At 58.5% G+C, this 20,130-nt stretch overlaps 2 protein-coding genes across 2 annotated transcripts; one reads left to right on the top strand and one right to left on the bottom strand.

The window, feature by feature from the left end:
- The first annotated feature begins 1,652 nt into the window (after positions 1–1,652).
- LOC138811933 (prostacyclin receptor-like) lies at positions 1,653–5,239 on the top strand. The gene is made up of 2 exons (XM_069999904.1): positions 1,653–2,939; positions 4,124–5,239. Exons 1-2 carry the CDS (start codon positions 2,172–2,174, stop codon positions 4,502–4,504), a joined length of 1,149 nt encoding a protein of 382 aa, XP_069856005.1. The 5' UTR covers positions 1,653–2,171; the 3' UTR covers positions 4,505–5,239.
- A 5,181-nt stretch (positions 5,240–10,420) lies between these two features.
- Positions 10,421–18,335, bottom strand: LOC138814187 (calmodulin-1). The gene is made up of 6 exons (XM_070003156.1): positions 18,177–18,335; positions 14,476–14,506; positions 12,525–12,668; positions 12,303–12,409; positions 12,037–12,172; positions 10,421–11,946 (listed from the first exon to the last, which is right to left on the bottom strand). Exons 1-6 carry the CDS (start codon positions 18,177–18,179, stop codon positions 11,918–11,920), a joined length of 450 nt encoding a protein of 149 aa, XP_069859257.1. The 5' UTR covers positions 18,180–18,335; the 3' UTR covers positions 10,421–11,917.
- Positions 18,336–20,130: the final 1,795 nt, after the last annotated feature.

The following is a 20,130-nucleotide window of genomic DNA, read 5'->3' as shown; positions in this document are numbered from 1 at the left end:
AGTCTTCCCTGTGTCTGGTTGTCCTTCCTCTTCTGGCCTGGGGTCCCCTGGGGAAGCTGAGTCCTGTCCCTAGCAGTGTGTGAAGAGCTCACTCCTGACTCACCTCCCCATAGCTCCTTCCCGAGCTCCAGAAGCGCCTCTCACCCAGGGGCCTAGGCTGGGCTTGGCTGGCGGAGGTCTCAGCCTCTCTGGGAATTAGAGGGTCCTGCACATGCTCACCTAGGCCCCTAGCACAAGGCCCTTCTTGCTAGCAAGAAGTTATGGTTGCTGCCACCCAGCAGCCTCTATTACCAAAGCCCAGAGCTTGGAGGCCCTCACAGTGCAGGAGGGAAACTGAGGCATAGACAGGTGCAGGAGTAGATGTCCAGAATCCCCTGCTGGGGGACAGGAAGCCAGCAGGAGAGAGCTCCAGGAATCCCAGCATCCGGCCTGGTCCCCAGCATGCTATTCCCCTGGTGCTGGGTGCTGACTGCTGTGGCACCGGAAGTCGGGGGTGCCAGCTGAGTGCCAGCTGATAGGGAGATGGGGGAGGGCCCGGAGCTTGCGGTTCATGGGGTGGGGACAGAAAGGGAAAGGCTGCAGATGGCGTACTGGGCTGGGTCAGGGGTGATCCTCTGGGGCAGGGGGCCTGTGGTCTCCCTTTGTGGGGACCATCACCTGACCAGATGACAGTCACAGGAACCCAGGTCACACAGAATGAGATTCTTAGTAGCCTCCGGCCTTTATGGGTCTCCCTGAAAAATGAGGGGTGTGGGCATGGGTCCCTCCAGGCCTCAGGGCTGGGGGGGGCTGTCTGGGAACCACCCTGTTGTTGACAGCGGGGAGTCGAGGGCTGGCCATGCCGGCCCCAGGGACCCAGTCTGGGTGTTGGGGGAGTGTGGGAACACCCCTGTGGGAACCCTGGATGGCCATCGAACAGGACTAAAATATGATTCCTGGAGGTCAAGGTCACCAGCGCTTGGCCTGGGGCCTGGAAGGGCCTCAAAAAGCCTGCAGGGCCCTGGTGAGTGAGTGGACCCGACTACAACTCCTGGACTACAAGCAGGCTTTTCCTTCTCACCCCTACTCCCGGCTCAGGACACTCCAGCAAGGACCCCCAGGAACCAGGCCCGGCCAGGCGGGCTGTCTCCTTCCCCAGCCCAGGGGAAGATAGAACGGTATCAAGGGAGCAGAGCGCGCATAGTAGAGGCTGGAAATGGCTATGAGGACCAGAGGAATTTCCTGGTCATTTCTCAATCCCTGGGCCCTGCTCCTAACCCCGGGGCTTGGAGCCCAGAATAGATCTCTTACCCCCCCCCCCCCCCCCGCCCCTCCATCTCCCCATCTCCTGGCCAACCTTGAGAACTGGGCTCAGGTCCTGAGCTTGGCGGATGGGGACTAGGACTCAAACCTCCACCCCACAAGACGGCCAAGACCTGAGTGTGGAGAGGGGTGGCAGGTGGCTAGAGGGGGTGCATGGGATGGGGAGGGGGAAACACAGGGGCAGGAAATGGATGCTCTGAGCAGAAAGACCGGGGTGCAGGCTGGGAAGGGGGCAGGGAGCCCAAGGGGGCCTCTGGAGACAGGGGGGAGGGAGGGCGGGGCAGAGAGGAAATGAAAAAGCCAGGGCGCGAGTGAGCCGTGGGGAGGGAGGAGGGAGGGGAGGAGAAGGAGAAGCTGACACAGACCACAGACCGAGGACTCAGACTTCTGCTCAGCACGCACCGGCCGGCCGGGAGTGAGGAGAGAAGGAGGTACGGACAGACAGACAGAGGACAGCCAGCCAGCCAGCTAGGCTGAGGAAGCAGAACTGCAGGGGAGGAGAGGAGAGAGAGAGAGAGGGCTAGAGAAAGGCAGGCAGGGGTGGATAAGAGAGCAAGACAGACAGACAGACAGACAGGCAGGCAGGCAGTAAGAGAAAGACAGACACTGGTCTCTGGGGTATTAGGAGGAAAAGACAGAGACAACTAAGGGAGGCGGATAGATACTGGGGAAGACAAAGGGGAGAAAGACAGACAGACAGATAGACAGACAACAGGCAGGCAGCCAGCCCCCCCCCCCAACGCCCATGAAGGACTGGGGGTTGAGAGGCAGATGTGGGCCATCATAGAGACTGAGGCCAGCGTGGGTACCTGAGTGTGCCCCCTCCCCTTTGCACCCCTCCCACCAGGGTGGGGAGGCGGTGGGCAGCCATGGCTGATTCCTGCAAGAACCTCACCTACGTACGGGACTCGGTGGGCCCAGCCACCAGCACCCTGATGTTCGTGGCGGGCGTGGCGGGCAATGGGCTGGCCCTGGGCATCCTGGGAGGCCGGCGCCGTTCACACCCATCAGCCTTTGCCGTGCTGGTCACCGGGCTGGCCGTGACCGACCTGCTGGGCACCTGCTTCCTGAGCCCAGCCGTGTTCGTGGCCTATGCCCGCAACAGCTCGCTGCTGGGCCTGGCCCACGGGGGCCCTGAACTCTGCAACGCCTTTGCCTTCGCCATGACCTTCTTCGGCTTGGCCTCCACGCTCATCCTCTTCGCCATGGCGGTGGAGCGCTGCCTGGCGCTCAGCCACCCCTACCTGTACGCCCAGCTGGATGGGCCACGCTGCGCCCGCCTGGCGCTGCCCACCATCTATGCCTTCTGCCTGGTCTTCTGTACCCTGCCCCTCCTAGGCCTAGGTCAGCACCAACAGTACTGCCCGGGCAGCTGGTGCTTCATCCGTCTGCGGGCACCTGAGCCGGGTGGCTGTGCTTTTTCCCTGGCCTATGCCAGCCTGGTGGCCCTGTTGGTGAGCGCCATCTTCCTGTGCAACGGCTCTGTCACCGTCAGCCTCTGCCGCATGTACCGCCAGCAGCGGCGGTGCCAGGGCTCGCTGGTGCCCAGCGCGGGGACCCGTGAGGACGAGGTGGATCATCTCATGCTGTTGGGCCTCATGACGGGCATCATGGCGGTGTGCTCTCTGCCTCTGACGGTGAGTACCCCATCCGCAGGGAAGGAGGGCAGCCACTGGGCTCTGCCCATGCTGGGTGGTACCCATTTCACAGATGGGGAAATGGAGTCTCAAAAGAGACTGCTTTTTTAAAATTTTTGGTGCCAGTCCTGGGGCTTCTGCTTTTTGGGTGGTTCATTGGAGATAAGAGGCTCACAGACTTTCTTGCCCAGGCTGGCTTTGAAGCATGATCCTCGGGTCTTAGCCTCCTGAGTAGCTAGGATGACAGGCGTGAGCCATCGATGCCTGGCTTCAAAAGAGACTGGTCCCCTGCCAAAGCAGTCATAACTTTCTAGAGGAATCCTTTCTGCCCCCCTTGGACTCCTCCAACCTCTTCCACACTCCCTGGCCCTTGATCAGCCAGTGTACCCCGACTCTCCATCTCCTCTATGAGCACAGATTCCACGATCTATGAGCTCCCCCCATATTCAGATGCGAGCAACTTAAGACCTCTGAATGGGCCTTTCCTCCAGCGTTTACAGGAAATGGTCCAAGGGACCTGTCCACCCCCTCCCACTGGAGCAACTTTGGTGGGTGACATCTTGATTTGTGTGGTAGGCTCTTTCTACATAGTCCAGGTTGGCCTTGAATGTTCAGTCTTTCTTCTTGCTTTCAGTCTCCCCATTGCTGGGATTACAAGTGTGCACCACAATGCCCAGCTTTGCTCATCTCACATTTATTCTGGTCTCAGTTTTCCTGCTTATGTAAAATGAAGAGGTTGAGCTGGATGGAGGGGATCCTGAGACCATTTGGGTGGGGTGCAGTTATGATGGCTCAGAGACTGGGAAAATCTATACACAGTAGTCTGCATGATGCTGTTTCAGGGCCCGGAGGGAGCGGGGAGGGGGCTGTCTCTGAAATCTCAGCCATCATCATTCAGAGAATCCTGGATCAGCTCAGCGGCAAAAAGATGGGGAGACAGATGACTCTAATCCCCTGCCATCATTTCCTGCTCTACCATCTGATAATATTTCCTGGGGTATTCCCCACCTCTGCACCCCGGGAAGAGCTGTCCCCCTTTTTCTTTAAGAGTAGATCTTATCTCAATTTCCTTTCTGAAAGGCCCCCCCTCCCTCATCCCTGCCTGGAGAGGGGAGGGGGGGGCTTAGGCTGCAGGGGGAGGGGGGGGTTTCCTGGTACTTTTTGACAATCTCCTCTGTCCTCAGATCCGTGGCTTCACCCAGGCCATTGCCCCAGACAGCAGCGAGATGGGGGATCTCCTGGCCTTCCGCTTCAACGCCTTCAACCCCATCCTGGACCCCTGGGTGTTCATTCTGTTCCGCAAGGCCGTCTTCCGGCGCCTGCGCCTCTGGGTTTGCTGCCTTTGGGCTCAGCCTGCCCGCGGGGAGTTGCAGACAGCCATCCCCAGGCCCGCCTCCGAGAGGGGGGACCCTCAGGCCCCCTGGGCCCTGGAGGGGAAGGAGGGAAGCTGGGTGCCTCTGTCTGTCTGGAAGGAGAGACAGACGGCCCCTCTGCCTCCTGTGGCACCGGGGACACAGGGGACGCTGTCCAAAGCCGAGACGGCGGTGGCCTGCTCCCTCTGCTGACTGCTGGCCTGTCCTCTGGACACAGGGACCGGACAAGCAGGGACCCATTCAGCGGATGGCTGTGGAAGTCAGAGCCTTGATTCTCCCCCCCCAATTCAAGGGGTGCTCAGCTGCTCTTTCTCGGTAGCCACTGTGGGGGGGTGTGTGTGCAGGGTGACGCAGGTCCCCCGTGAAGAACACGTCTGTGAAAATAACCAATGGCTCGGCCGACTGCTCTCCATCCATCTTCCCGTGTAAATATTTAAGAAATGGACAAGAGCCCAGTGGCTTCTGTATATTCAGGTCTGTTGGGGTTGGGGCTCCCGTCCTCAGCCTCATCCGTTAAGGGGGCTCCAGCCACCCACCCCTCAGGGGACAGCCCTGCCCTCTCCCAAACACTCCCCCTCCCCCCCCCACCCCCGCATCTGCGCTCCCAGAGAGCTGGGGATTGTGGGAACACTTCTCCCCTACCCCTCCTTCTTCCCATCAGCTTGAGCCCCAAGGGCATGGGGGAGGAAAGGGGGGGCTGCCTCCCTTCATCAGATGTGACACTGCTGGTCTGAGGATGGCTGGAGTATGGGATGTGAGCCATGGATTGTGGGGACCAAGGAGAAAGATAGAGACCTTGGGGCGGGGAAGTGGGGTTCCTGGGGACTATCCCAGAAGGCACAGCCGGTCCTGACCTGTCCTGGATAAATAAATGCTTTCAAGCATGAACACCTGTCTGGTCCCAAAAATTCCTTCCTTCCTTCCTTCCTTCCTTCCTTCCTTCCTTCCTTCCTTCCTTCCTTCCTTCCTTCCTTCCTTCCTTCCTTCCATTTACACATTCACTTTGAGAACTGTCAACTTCTCTGAGTAACAGACCAGTCTGCTCTGCCCTGGACCCCACCGGGGGAGGGGATTTCCAGCCTTTCCCAAGCCCCTCTGGGGCAGGGAATTCGGGGTGTCTGGGAATGGGCTGACCTATTGGAAAGGAAGTGAGTTGCTGTGGCTTGGGGGAGGGGAACAGGGACCTTCCCGCCCACGGGTGAGTCCTGGTCCCTTTCCCCATCCACTCAGCTGCCTCTGATCAACCTTCCCAGGGAGACTGGGAGGCTGGGGGGTGGGGGTGGGGGGCTGGCCACCGGGCCTTGGCACACACAGCACGGGGAATAGCGGAAGTTGACTTGGGCCTGCTTCATCTGCCTCCAGTCTATAGCTGGCTGGCTGGAGCCACATCGCCTTTCCATACCTGATGTGCTTTGGGTCATAATCCAGTGATTAGCCACAGGGCTGCAGAAACTGATTAAGGGATTGGCAGCGCTGTGCCAGGACTCTTGCGGTCCCAGCTGGCAGTTGCTGGGATCCAGGCGCGGCCGTTTCGAGTATTCTCTATTTCTATTTAGCTGCTGTACCTCAGATGATGTTCAGAAAGAACATGGGTTGGAGGTAACCAGTGAGTGGGTTCAGGGGTTCTCTTGGGGGTAAGGAAATAGTTCAGAAGGGTGCCACCCTGTGCCACTTGTACACAAATGCCACGGATGTTGTACTTGGAACTGGTTAAGATGATAGCTTTGATGTCATGGGAATCGTACAACAATAATAATAAAAACATGTCAGACAGAAAATAAAATGAATGTATTTCACAACTTCCATAACAGTCATGACTGAGTAATCATATATTGCTGGAGTTTAAGAATTGAAAGTCAGCCGGGCGCTGGTGGCTCACGCCTGTAATCCTAGCTACTCAGGAGGCTGAGATCTGAGGATCGCGGTTCAAAGCCAGCCCGGGCAGGAGAGACTGTGAGACTCCTATCTCCAATAAACCACAAGAAAACCGGAAGTGGCGCTGTAGCTCAAGTGGTAGAGCGCTCGCCTTGAGCTGAAGAGCCCAGAGTTCAAGTCCCACTACCGACCAAAAAAAAAAAAAAAAAAAAAAAAAAGAATTGAAAGTCAGGGGCTGATAAGGTGGCTCAGTGGTAGAGCGCTTGCCTTGCATGCATGAAGCCCTGGGTTCAGTTCCCCAGCACCACATAAGCAAAAAGAAAAAAAGCCGGAAGTGGCGCTGTGGCTCAAGTGGTAGAGCGACCGACAAAAAAACACAAAAACCAAGAATTGCAAGTCAGGGGCTAGGAAGGTAGCTTAGTGGTAGAGTGCTTTGCCTAGCATGCATGAAGCCCCGGCTTCGAATCCTCAGTACTGCATACACGGAAACAGCCGGAAGTAGTGCTGTGGCTCAAGTGGTAGAGTGCTAGCCTTGAGCAACAGAAGCTCAGGGACAGTGCCCAGGCCCTGAGTTCAAGCTCCAGGACTGGGGCAGGGTGTAGGGGGGAAGAACAGAAAGTCAGCCAGACCATAATCCCAGTACTTGGGAAGCAGAGGTAAGAAGCATCATACCATGAGTTTGGGGCCAGTCTGGGCTCCAAACAAACCGACAGCTGGGCACTGTACCTCCTGTCCACCTGTAATCCTAGCTACTGAGGAGGCTGAGATCTGAAGAGCTCAGTTCCAAACTCATACAGGCAGATTAGTCCATGGGACACTTATTTCCAATTAACTAGCAAAAAGAGCCACTAGAGGTGTGGCTCAAGTGGTAGAGCATCAGCTGTACGCAGAAAAACAGCTGGAGGAGGCAGAGTAAATCAACAGACAGACAGACAGATAATATATAGACCCAATAAAAAGCCTAGGGAAAGGCAAGGTGCTGGTGGCTCACACCTGTAATCCTAGCTACTCAGAAGGCTGAGATCTGAAGACTGAGGTTCAAAGCCAACCTAGGCAGGAAAAGTCCATGAGACTTTCTTTTTTTTTGGGGGGGGGTCTGGTCGTGGGGCCTGAACTCTGGGCCTGGGTGCTGTCCCTCAGCTCTTCAGCTCAAGACTAGCACTCTACCACTTGAGCCACAGCGCCACTTCCGGCTTTTTTCTTATATGGTGCTGAGGAATCGAACCCAGGGCCTCAGGCATGCAAGGCAAGCACTCTACCACTGAGCCAACTTCCCAGCCCATCCATGAGACTTTCATCTCCAATTCACCATGGAAAAGCTGGAAGTGGAGCTGTGGCTCAAGTGGTAGAGAGCTTGCCTTGAGCTGAAGAGCTGAAGGACAGCGCCCAGGCCCAGAATTCAAGCCCCATGACCAGGGGGAAAAAAAAGCACCTTGCTCAGCAGGATGGGTAGTGCACTCCTGCAATCCCAGCTACTACAGGGGAAATGGCAGAAGGAGGATCATATGTTCTTGGCCAACCCAGGCACAGGCAGGGAGATTTTTTTCTCAAAGAATACAAAGAGCTGGGGATGTAGCTTACGACAAAAGCCTGAGTGCAATCCCTAATCAGGATGAAGGGGGTAAAGAGGAGCCCAGGGGATGTTCAGGAAGGCTTCTTGGGGGAAGGGGGGCCTGCCTGGCTTCCTTCTTTGGCTTGTTCATTCTTCACCCTTCTCTTGAGAGTGCTGTGCACGCAAGGCTGCCCTGAGCTGCTGGGATAGCGGGCAGCAGTGACCGCAGCCCTGGCCCTCCCCTGCTCACCAGCCCCTCCAGCAACAGTTGGATAATCACATCAGTATGTATTTCAGTCAGTGGCTCAAACACAACATTACTAGCTGTACACAGATCTGGGAAAACGAATGCCAGACATTTGCTGTAGTCTGTTGTGGAGTCAGAGAGGGACTTTATTCGTTTGTCTTCTTAGCCCCAATCTGACCCACAGATGGGACTCAAACACACACATAAGCCAAGCATGGTGGCTTACACCTGTAATTTCCAGCTACCTGGGAGGCAAGAGAAAGAGGATCAGAAGTGGAGGCCAGTCCCAGCAAAATGTTACTGATACCCTCCCCACCCTTACCCCCAATTTAGTCAGTAATCTAGGCATGGTGGTAGGTGACTCTCACCACAGCTATGAGGTAAGGAGGGTCTCCAGCTGAGGCCAGCCCTGGGCAAAAACATAAAGATCCTATTTGAAAAGTAAACTAAAGGGCTGGGATGTAGCTCAGTGGTAAAGCGCTTACCTAGCAGGTGCCATGTCCTGAGTTCCATCCTCAGTGCCAAAAAAGAAAAGACAACAAAAGAAGAGGGTCTGGGGAGGTGGTTCAGTGGTAGAGTGCTTGCCTTCCATGCATGAGGTCCTGGGTTCGATTCCTCAGCACTACATAAGCAGAAAAGGCTGGAAGTGGCTGTGGCTCAAGTGGTAGAGCGCTAGCCTTGAGTTGAAGAGCTGAGGGACAGTGCCCAGGCCCAGAGTTCAAGCCCCAGAACCAAAAAAAAAAGGAAAATAAAAGCTGGGAACTGGTGGCTCCCACCTGTCAGCTTAGCTACTTAGGAGGTTGAGATCTGAGGATCAGAGTTCAAAGCCAGCCTGGGCAGGAAAGTCCATGAGACTGTTCTTCCAATAAAATGACTGGAAAACTGGAAGTGGTGCTGTGGCTCAAGTAGTAGAGTGCTTGTCTTGAGCTGAAGAGCTGAGGGACAGCTCCCAGGCCCAGAGTTCAAGCCCCATGACTGACAAAAAGAAAAGACACAAACAAGAAAAGAAAAAAAGAAAGGAAGGAAGGAAGGAAGGAGGAAAGAAAGGAAGAGACTAAAGCAAGAAGGACTGTGGGCATGACTCGGGGATAGAGTGCCAGCCTCACAAGCACGAGGCCTTGAGCTTAAACCCCAGACAATAATACAAACACCTCAGTGGCAGAGCATGTGCCTGGCACGCAAAGCCTTTTGGGTCCAACCCTCAGCAGTGGGGGCAAAAAATGAAATGAAATAAACCTGGCCCTCTGGGCACAGCAGTTCGGGCGTTGCCTGTCCACCTGGCTCCACCTTCTGGTCACGCTGGGAATGACACCTGGCTGGTGCTGGGGGTGGGAGCTGCCCCCTAACCTCCGGGAAGTGGAGGGGGCCCTGGACCTCACCTTGGGGTCCCCTTGTCTAGTTCCCTGCACAGGACAGGCCTTTGGCTGGTCCACCAGCGCTGCCAGCCAGGTCTAGAAGCAGCTTCCACTGGGGAATTTGTGCAGCCTGCCTGCCCGGGGCCATTAAAAGCTGAGTGCTGGTGTCTTTGATTAATAAAGAATGGGAAAGGGAAGTCATGATTATTTAATGCCTGAGCCTGTCTGAGAGTAAAAGTCTTCCCACACAGAGCGCCCAAGGGGGAAAAACGAGAACAGGCGTTGGAGGCGGGTGAAAGGCCCTGAAATGCCCAGCTTCCGCCAATGTACAGCTGAGGTTTGACTCAGCGTGGCCACAGTGGGTGTGGAGTCACTTGCAAGATGGTGTGGCTCTGCCTGCTTGGACGTCCAGCTCTCTCGTGTCAACCAGCTTGACGGCTGCTGCCAGGCGGGCTCACAGCTGCCTGCTCCTGCCTGGTACCTGCAGCTCCACAGAGGCACACACCCGCTTCAGGGCTATCATCCTACCTGCCGTACCATGTTGGCAGGTACCATGCTTCATCCGGGGCTGGCACTTGTACCCACAGACAGAAGAGGTGGAGCTATTGGATGGCAACTTGTGTCCAGCCAAGACATCCATCTTCTGCCCAGTTTGTCTGTCCATGCTTGCCCGCCCCCTCTGGGTGATCCACTCTCCTGAGAAAAGCCTCAGGCTTCCTGTTACCCCCTTCTACCGCAGTGGGTCCAGAGGACTGGGAAGGAAGCCTTTCTCCTCATCCAGGTCCTCCAGCCACAGGGGTCGACCTGTGCTGTCACCCCAAGTCTCCACTGAGATCGCCCCCTGTCCCCCAGGGTCCCACCTGGCCTCATCCTGTCCTGCTCCTACTTTCCCTCCTAGACCACACACCCTTCCTGGCCTTTCAGGTCTCTGCTGCTCTGCCACCTAGCGCTCTGGAGGTCCCAGGGCCCTACTGGTGCTGCAGGGCAGAGACGCACAGGCCCGACCATCTCCATCCTCAACTACCTGGGCGGAATGGGGGAAGAGACCCACAGAGGCACAGCCAAGGGGAAAAGCCAGGTCAGGTAGTCACTGTATTTTATTGGAAAACATTGATATATTTTTTTCTTCACAGCTTGAACTGAACACAATATTGCCCGGTTTAAAAAAAGAAAAAGGAAAACACAACAACAACATAAAACAAAAAAAACCCAAAACATTCTGGTACGTCCACAGCCTCAACGCCTACCTGCCCTTTGCCCTCAGCTCCTGGCTGGGTCCCCACCATCCCCTGTCCCTCCCTTCTCCCTCCAGGCTGCTGCCAGAGGGTAGAGAAGTCTCCAAGCTGGGCAGGAAGAGCCACTTGATCGACCTGAGGGGGGGGGGGCGCGGATGAGAAGAACAGAAAAAGGAAACAAACCCAGACCCAAGTGCCCACGGTGACTGACGTGTCCCAGAGGCGGGGGTGCGGACCATGCTCTCCGCTGGGCGGGGGGCAGGCAGGGCAGGGGGGACAGCGGTGGCAGAGGCAGTACGGGAGGGGCAGAGCTGGGCGGGCGGCCGCCCTGGTGGGCAGGAGGCAGGGGCTGCCCGCTCCGTGCTCTGCGTGGCGGCGACTGTGTTATTGCAGGTTTGTTCTGAGAGCGTGGTGTGGGCTGTGTCCCCTTCTCTCCCCACCCTTCAGCTGGCCTGGCGAGGTTGGGACAAAAATCGAGCTTTCCAGGAGCATAAAGGAAAAAGAAGAGGCTAACCGGCACGTCACACAGCGACTGCTCCCAGGCGGGCTGTGGTGGGCCGTGGCGGTGGGAGCAAAGCCACGTGGGATGTTAGCACCAGGTATGTGCAGGCCAGCGTCACCGCTGGAGGGACAGGGGCAAGGGCCATCTGCAGAGCGGCCTCACCCCAGAACCAGCCAGCAGGACCTGATGCTGCCCGCCCTGGCGATCCCCTCAGGTGGTAAAGGAATGCCAGCTCCCAGAGTCTTCTTGTCCCTTGACCGCCCCCCCCCAACTCCTGTCCTGGGCCATAGCCTGTCACTGCCACAATTCTTGATGCTCCTGGGTCCTCAGATGCCCTCCTGCGCCTGGCTCCCCCCCCTCCCCCCAGGCTGCTGGGCTCGTGCGTGGAAGCATGGAGTGGCTCATGCAATAGCAAGGCATGCTCCTCGGCCTGGGCCGGGGCCTCCGTCCCGCTCCTCAGGTCCGGGACTGGGCTGGCAGCCACCCCAGCAACCGAAAGGACGAACAAAAGCAAACAAACTGAAACAGAGGAGAGCCACCCGGGCTGGAAGAAGGGCAGAGGCTCCCCGGGGTGGGGGGGATGGGGGGACAGGAGGGAGGGGTGGTCTTGTGAATGCATCAGGCCTGGAAGATGGGAACGGAAAGGGGAGGCCAAAGGAAGCCAAGAGGGGCACGGAGGGAGGGGAAGGAGGAAGAGCAGTCATGCAGCGTGGGACAAATCTTTTGTTGCTTTATCAGATTCTCAAGTCAGTCAATTGGTGTTTGCTAGAACCGGGGTACGCGGGGAGTGTTGAAGAGCGCGCGAGACCAGGAGAATGGGCGTGGCCAGTGCCCCGGCCTCACTTCGCAGTCATCATCTGTACAAACTCTGCCGAGAGATGGGGGGGGAGGGAGGGGGGCCGGGGTGAGCAGGAGGAGCCGGCCCCGCCCTCCCAGGTCCCAGGCCCCGCCACCTCACCTTCATAATTGACCTGGCCATCTCCATCGATGTCCGCCTCCCTGATCATCTCGTCCACCTCCTCGTCGGTCAGCTTCTCCCCCAGGTTCGTCATCACGTGGCGCAGCTCTGCAGCACTGATGTAGCCATTTCCGTCCTGAGGGGTGGGGACACACCTGCGCTTAGCTCCCCCTGCTGGCAGAAGGGCTGTGGGCCAGGCTGTGCCCCCTTCACAGGGTGGGGGGACCGGCCCTCCCCACAGGGCAGGCTGGAATTGGACTGCCTACCTTGTCAAAGACGCGGAACGCCTCCCGGATCTCCTCCTCGCTGTCTGTGTCCTTCATCTTCCTGGCCATCATGGTCAGGAACTCGGGGAAGTCAATGGTCCCATTGCCTGGAAGGAGGGAAAGGGAGGTTAGAGAAAGCAGGCTCGCCCACTGCCTTAGAGGGCTCCCTGTGGTCACTTGGGGGGACAGGACCGAGGCTGCCCACCCACTCCCAGGGCCCACCGTCTGCATCCACTTCATTGATCATGTCCTGCAGCTCGGCTTCCGTAGGGTTCTGTCCCAGGGACCGCATCACTGTCCCCAGCTCCTTGGTGGTAATGGTGCCATCTCCATCCTTGTCGAAGAGGGAGAAGGCCTCCTTGAACTCTGGGGAGAGAGGGTTGAGTCAGGGTGACGAGGCCCACGTGGATCCCCGAACCTCAGTACAGGCCCCCTCCCTGCAGGAAGGAGAAACAGAGCCAGACCCAAGTCAGGCCCGAACCTCTGTGCGCAGTGCGTGGGGCAGGACCAGGCCACCTCTCCCTGGCAGAGCGTGCCCGGCTGCCTGTAGGACGGTATGGAACCAGGGAAGTGGCGGGCAGCTCTCCACAGATAACGCCCCACTTCCTGGCCCCTGGCTCTGACCACCCCCCGCCCCCGCCCCCTTCAGTGATGAAAGGGACCCCGAATGATGGACTGCATGAGAGCTGAAAATGACCTGAAGCGGGCAGTCAAGGTCAGTCAGCCAAGGTTAGCAGAGGAAGGGAAGGGGGCAGTTGTGGGGTGCCTTTGGTCAGCCTGAAGGGGAAATGTGGGCGCTGAGTCCCTTCTGATTGGCACTGCCAGTCTGGCTGTGGGTGCTGCCTGCTTCCAGGGGAGGAGCTGCTGAGCCCGTCGGGGGGGAACACGGGGGACGCGGTCATCGGCAGAGCACAGCAGAGGGCTGCTGCGTGGGGGTGAGGTGGGGGGGGAGCTCGTTGTGCCGAGTGGGAGGGCCACAGCTGGGCCATGCCAGGGCAGGAGGGAAGCACGTGGTTCCCGCCCTCCCACGGGGCTCATTTGGTACCCAAGTTCTTCCCACCCTAAGACCTTTGGGAAACAGATGCTGGCAGCCCATTGGCAGAGGGGGTGGGCGGGGTGAGGTACAGGACAGGGTGAAAATGGGGTGGTGTTTGTGAGACAAGAGGGTGGCAGGTGGTGTGGAAGGGGCACGCAGACACACACACACACACACACACACACGCGCACACACACACACGCACACACACACACTGCAGCTGTGACCCAGAGCCAAGCAGAAGCAGAAGCAAACAATCAGTCCAAGCCCCCTTGGGGATGCTAACGCTGCGCTGCTGTCTGGGGGAAGGGGGGAGTGGCTCACAAGGCCCCTAAACAAGGCAGTCAGTCATCTAGATTTCCACCTGTCCAGGGCCAAAGTTAAGGCACTGTGAATGAGTATGGCTGGGCCACTGGCTTGGGAGGAGTTCATCTGCCTCCTCTCTCCTAGCCGCCGCCTGGCCTCGGCCCACTGCAGGGGCTGGGCTTGTCCTATGGTAAAGTTGGGGTCAGGGGTGCGGGTGCACCCGTGCCTGTTCTGGGAACCATTCCCTGTCTGCATTGCGGGGCCCGCGGTTAGGAGTGACGCTAGGGCTGGCTCCACTCCCCAAGCCACCCGGGCTGCAGAGGAAAACACAGACAGGATACACCCCCCCCCCCCCCGTTGCACCCTGCTTTGTGCCACTGAGCTTTCTGGGGCCTGGGGGGGAGCACTGAGGACATGACCATGTCCTCCCAGCTCGAGGAGTGCACGTCTAGTGACAGGTGACACACCAGGTGGCACTAGAATTCCTGCAACCAGCGAGGCCAGCCTGTGGGACACAGGCAGCCGTGGGCAGGGGCTGTGCAGGGAACTGTGAGGGAAAAGCAAGTGCAAGCATGCGCAGAAGGAGCTGAGGACTGTGGCCCCACGGGAGGAGCGCACTGGCTCGGAGACGGCTCGGTCTGTAGCTGTTCGTTTCAAGGCCCCAAATGAGCCTCTGCTAAGCGAGAGACAGAGCCTGTGCAGCCTGGCCGTGGGGGGGGGGGGGGGCGGCGCAGAACAGGGCACCGATGGGCTCTTATGCTGGCACTAGGGACCCACATTCGTCCATCAGGAGGTGGGGACAGGGCGAGAGGGCTGGAATGGTGCACTCACCTGCGATCTGCTCCTCCGTCAGCTGGTCAGCCTGGAAAAGCAGGAAGGACAGTCAGTCAGCCACTGGGCCCCAGGCTCCCCGTCTGCCCTGCCCCCTCTGCTGAGGTCGGTTTCACACGGCACCCCTGCTGGGCGAGAGGGTTTCAGAGCTGGGTGCCAGGGTGGACCAAACCCCTGGCCTGCTTGGTGTGGGCCAAGAACGCTGCCCACGAGCCATGGGAGGGAGGAGCGCTGTTCTGGCTCCAGGGCAGTTGTGCGGCTACAGCACTGGCAGAGATGTCACTGATGGGAGCCGGAACCCTGAACCCAAATAGGCTGGGCCTGGGAAGGGCAGCAGAGAGATGCCTGGGGCCACCTTTGCCAGCTCTGTGCCACCTATCTGACGACAGGCACGGTGGACCTGTGGCAAAAAAATCCTCTTAACTTGAGGCTGTCCCAGTGCGCCCCAAACCATCCTGGCCAGGCAAGCGCTCCCCACTCCCACCCCCCAAGCACATGGGGTAGGCCAGATGCCACTCTGTTCTGTTTCTTTGGGACCAATGTGGCCAGGAGTTCTAGGCAGTGGCCGTGTGGTGAAGGATTGAACATTTGCTCCAAGGGCTGCAGTTTTTAACCCATTCCAGTGTGGCCAGCCTGGGCAGTGGGGGCAGGGCATCCCCTGCTTGGGGGAGGGGGCTGGGGAGAGGACACAGGAGCCAGTCCTCCTCCCAGTGCTGGAGCACAGGGAGCTGGGTGAGAGCTTTAAGATCCCAAGGCAAATGTCCCTTGGGGTGGTGGATGCTTTCGAGAAGGTACATGGATGTGTGTGTGCCAGCCAGTGTGGGTCCAGACCACGCCCTTCCTGGTTAGGGGGTGGGGCTCCAATTCTGCTATGGGATTCTGTAGAAGCAGAAGCAGAAGCAAACAACTGTGCAACTGTGTCACTCTACGAGAAGGTTCTAGAACTTCCATCGGAGTCCTGGTTTACAATCTACCACCTGTGTGTGTTTCATGGGAAAGAAGAACTTGAAGCCAAGCTCCAAACAGGCATTGGGGGGAGGGGGGGTGATGGTAGAGGGAAGGAAGAGAAGGGAGGTAGAGAAGGAAAAACACACATACATATTCTGGAAAAATCCAAAGTCTAAAAGGACAGGTTAGGAGGTCCAATGGACTTGTCTGAACGACTCAGGGTGCTAGGCGCCGCCACACCAACCTGGCAGCAGGGCTGATAAGCCCTGTGCCCTATCCGTCTCCCTGGGCTCCTGCAGGCAGCGAAGGGCTGAGACCTGACACCTGAGGAAGCTGCAGGGAAAGTAAGAGCCAGGGATGGGCTTCTGGTGACAGCGGCGCTGGGGGAGGGGAGGGCTGCCATTCCATCTGCTTCTCATTCCCAGTCTTCTCCACTCAGGGACTCCCCCGCCCTGCTGTCCTCACCACACTGGAAGGGGCTGGGGGCCCAGGGGGCTGGGACAGCTTGCACAATGCCCAAGGTTGGCTCTCCAGGCCTGTGTGGGGCCTGTGATTCCCAGGCCAGTGCTGGAAGATGTGAATGACACACAATCATGCTCAGCTCTGCCCAGGGGTTGCTGCAAATAGGCGTGGCTCTTCGTGGAGGCCTGTGGGACGCTGGCACTCGCTCCCATGCAGCCGTCCTCCCCCCTGCTCCATGCCCACACCTCCCTGCACAGTGTGACCACGCCACCAGCCCATCCCTGGTCACCCTGTCCCCAGGCTGCTTTCTTTTCCAGCACAGAGATTGTTGGCTTTCACCAAAAACCATCTCCAAAATCACCAATCTCTCTAGCTCCCTTAGCCAAGGGCTGCAGCTTGGGGTGGGGGAGGGAAGAGGGTATGATTTCTCAGCCTTGCCCAGCCCTCAGCCAGTGGTGCCAGAGGGTGGTGTTTGATGAGCTCAGAAACCAAGGCCAGGGCCTCACCCGGCCAAGGGGGAGCGCAGAGCCAAAGTCCAACCCCAGTTATCAGACTTGTCCTACCCATACCTTGCTGATGACAAATGGAAAGAGAAACTGGTCAGGGCCAAAGCCCAGACCCTCCTGGGGTGCTGCCAGTGCTGCGGGTAGGGGGAGCCCCTTAGTAGACTCTGCTGGGGGAAAAATGGGGTGGTGGCAAGAGGAGCCCTCAGGTCTGTGTCAGCAAGTATGAGATTTGATACACGGTGGCTGCCTGAACTCCCCAGCCTTGCCAGGGAGCCTGGAGGGGGGCTGAGGGGTGGGGTGTGGGGGTTGTGAGCGGCTGTTTTTTGCTCCCAGCCCCAGCTGTGGTAATTTGCAGAGACACCCAACAGAAGACCCTGAAAGGAACAAGAGGCTCTGAGGCCAATGAAAGGTGCCCTGGGGGACCCGCTGTGGTCAAGCTCTGCATCTCTACCCAGAAGCCACGGGCACAGGCATCCGCTGGCACCGACGCCACACTGTACACACAGCACTGTCATTTGGCACACGTGAGGAGAAGCAGAAGGTGCTCAGGGCTAGAGACCAGGAGAAACCAGCACCCTGTTTGGAAAGGCAGCTTTCTTGGCCTGAATGGGGCTGGGGGGGAGGGGGGGACGAGGGTCGGGGAGAAGAGAAGAACCTCTGGGCTTGAACAAGAAGCCTCCTTCCATGCACCCCAAACTTTGATCCTCCCCCCCCCCCCACGCTCCCATTTCATGCAGCTTCAGTGCGCAATAGCAGCCCGAGCAACTACACCCACCTGCTCCCAATGCCCTGGTGCTGCGTCCTCCTGAGGAAAGGGGTCCTCCAGGCCCCCCACCCTCACCCCAGCCAGAACAGGCTTTGTCTGGACCTTTCTCTGGAGAGGAGCGGGGTGCTACCCATACCCGCCTCCAGACCTAGGCCCGCCTTGGCTTGTTATTCATTTCCCCCTTCATCGCCCACAGCCCTCCATCAACCTCATCTCCCACCCCCCCGCAAAGCCAAGTCCTCCCCCCTTTCCCCTCCCCCCCCAAACCCAGATTTTCACAGCCCAAAGCGTAACACCCTTCCTCGATTACCCCTCCCCCCCTCCTTCTTCCTACTTCAACAGCCTGAACCCACCCGGTAACCTCTGAGCCTTTTCCAGCTACTCCTCCAATCACCACCCCCCCCAAAACCCACCCCCAGGAGGCGAAAGCACCAATGTCACCACCCCCAAGACCCGGGGCGGCGTCCCCACCGGCTTCCTCGGGCGCATCTCCGCACCTGCGCGCCCCCCCCCCGCCCGCACCCCGCCCTCCTCTTCTGCAAGGGCTGGTCTTGGGGACCCTCTCCCGACGTGGGTCTCGGGAGCAGAAGTGACCCATCCCGTATCCGTGTCCTGGGCCCCGCAGGAGCCCGGCGGGACCCCCCCCACTCCCCACCCAGGCCTCCGGCCTCCCTCCTCCCGACGCCCCCGGCGCCATCGCCTGCATCGAGGACCCCCTCCCGGGTCATCTTCGGGGGAGGGGTCCGGTCACCCCCAATTCTGGGATCCAACGGCCCATTTCGGCGCTCCCTCCAGGGGTCCGCAGCCCCTCCTTATTATAAGGCTCGCACCCCACCCGGCGCCAAAGTCGCTTTGGGAGCCTCGGTACCCCCCTGGGGAGTTCGGACGCCACCGCAACCCCGAGGGGCGACTCCGAGGCCGCCGGCGGGGGCCCGGACACCCCCCCCCACTCCGTCCGCCTCGGGGTCCTGGCACGCTGCGCCCCCCAGCCTCCGCCGCGGCTCCTCGGCCCCACTCACCATGGCGAGGCCCGAGGTGTCCGGAACGCGGGGGATCGAGGTTCCTTCGGCGGCGGCGGCAGCTGCAGCAGCTCGAGCTCCGCCGCGCGTCCGCGCCTCCGCACTCACTGCCCGCCGCGCGCGCGCCGCCGCGGCCGCCGCCCGCCCCAACGGTCCCCCCTAACGGCCGCCGCGCGCGTCCCGCCCCGCCCGGCCCCGCCCCGCCCCGCCCGCGCGCCGCCGCACTGCGGCGCTCCCGGATCCCTCCGCGCCGCGCGCGGCCCCGGCGGGACCGCGGGACCCTTTCACTCCCACCCTTTTGTCCAAGGCCGGACTTTACCCCTCGCCGCGCGCGCGCGCTCCCGCCGCGGGACTACTTTCACGCGGTGGAAGGGCACTACACAGCGGTGCGTGACGCGTCCCTCTCCTCTCTGTGAGCCGCGTCGCTATTGGGCCCGTCCCAAGGCGGAAATAAGAGCGGGGCGACCATTGGTCCGGACTTCCCTGCAATGCGTCAAACTGGAATGAACCACTGTGCGGCGGTGGTGGGGAAAGTATAAATTGTGTGGCTGCATGAGGCCGCGGAGCATAATAAAGTAGAGGCGGAAGCGGGAGGCCTTTGGAAGACATCAAAATGTCTTTTTGATCTGGAAGCGGCAAGGGTCTGGCGAAAGATGCAGAAGGACTTTCCTGTTTCTCCCCTGTAACCAATGGAAGGTGGTTCAATCGAAAATTATGTTGTCTGGAAGCCCCGCCCCCAAGTGGCCCCGCCCCCTGGCGGGGTCTTCCAAGTTCCGCCCACCCTACTCCCCAACCTTCACATGCGCTCCACAGGTGTCAGAGACCCTCAAGTTGTTTCACTTCTAATCCGCTCAGGACTGTCCTAGCACAGTCTCTGGGAGCAGATTAATCCAGTCATTCCTTTGATGAACAGGAATTGGACCCTTGCTGTATGCAGAGCTTTGTGCTTGGCTGGATGGGGGGGGGGATCCAGAGAATGATGGATCATCATCAATCATTCTCTCCCGGATGACTTGGTTGGCTCCAGGGTGTCAGCCAGAGGACGAAAAAGATTTAATGATACAGTATTTGTTCCTGGGCGCTAAGACAACTTTATGGTCTCTGTTTAGAACAGGAGCTGACATTTCCCAGCTGTCTTCTCCCTACTGCAGTGATTGGCTGGAGGACGGGCCCGTAAGTGGAGCTAGACCAATCATTGTGTCTCATCCAGAACAGGATGTAGGCTGAGCCAATGAGAGCCCTTCCCTGGATTTTTGCACCTGGAGCTCGTGGGAGAGATCTTTACCTTCCCGGTGCTGAGGCAATGGGGTAAGAAATCTGTTGGTATTTACTTCCCTGGTTCCAGTTGTTCTGAGGCTGCAAGAATTGTTAAGCCGGGTGCTGGTGGAGTAGGCCTGTAATCCTAGCTACTCAGGAAGCTGAGATCTGAGGATCACAGTTCAAAGACAGCCCGGGCAGGGAAATGAGTCTCTTCACTCCAATTCACCAGCAAAAAGCTAGAAGTGGAAGTTGTGACACCAATCTTTAGAGAAAAAGCCAAGCAAATCAAGCCCCATGACCAGCACAAAAGAAAAGAAAAAGAATTATAATATGTACCTCCTACCTTTTCTCTTCTCTCCCTCTCCCATCTCCCTGTTCTTTCTTTTTTCTCTCTTTTTTTTTTCTTTTTCTTTTGCCAGTCCTGGGTTTTGAACTCAGGGCTTGGGCACTGTCCCTGGGCTTCTTTTGCTTAAGACTAACACTCTACCACTTGAGTCACAGTGCCACCTTGGGCTTTTTCTGTTTACATGCTACTAAGGAATTGGACCCAGGGTTTCGTACATGCTAGACAAGCACTCTATCTATTTAGCCACATTCCCAGCCCTCTTTTGTGTTTTCTGGACAAGATGTCACTATGTAGGCCAGACTGTGATCCTCTTGCCTTGGCCTCCCAAGGGATGGAATTACAGGCATG

This window comes from Dipodomys merriami, unplaced genomic scaffold (assembly GCF_024711535.1).
Source record: "Dipodomys merriami isolate MVZ:Mamm:240054 unplaced genomic scaffold, mDipMer1.0.p SCAF_106, whole genome shotgun sequence".
NCBI lineage: Eukaryota > Metazoa > Chordata > Mammalia > Rodentia > Heteromyidae > Dipodomys > Dipodomys merriami.
This window is presented reverse-complemented; position numbering and strand designations above follow the sequence as displayed.

Excerpts from the sequence above, each read along its gene's own strand:
- LOC138811933 (XM_069999904.1), top strand. The coding sequence starts at position 2,172 with ATGGCTGATTCCTGCAAGAACCTCACCTACGTACGGGACTCGGTGGGC. Across the intron at positions 2,940-4,123 it reads TGTGCTCTCTGCCTCTGACG|ATCCGTGGCTTCACCCAGGC; the intron begins GTGAGTACCCCA and ends CTCTGTCCTCAG.
- LOC138814187 (XM_070003156.1), bottom strand. Across the intron at positions 12,173-12,302 it reads CGTTCCGCGTCTTTGACAAG|GACGGAAATGGCTACATCAG; the intron begins GTAGGCAGTCCA and ends CCCACCCCTCAG. Across the intron at positions 11,947-12,036 it reads TGGCCAGGTCAATTATGAAG|AGTTTGTACAGATGATGACT; the intron begins GTGAGGTGGCGG and ends ATCTCTCGGCAG.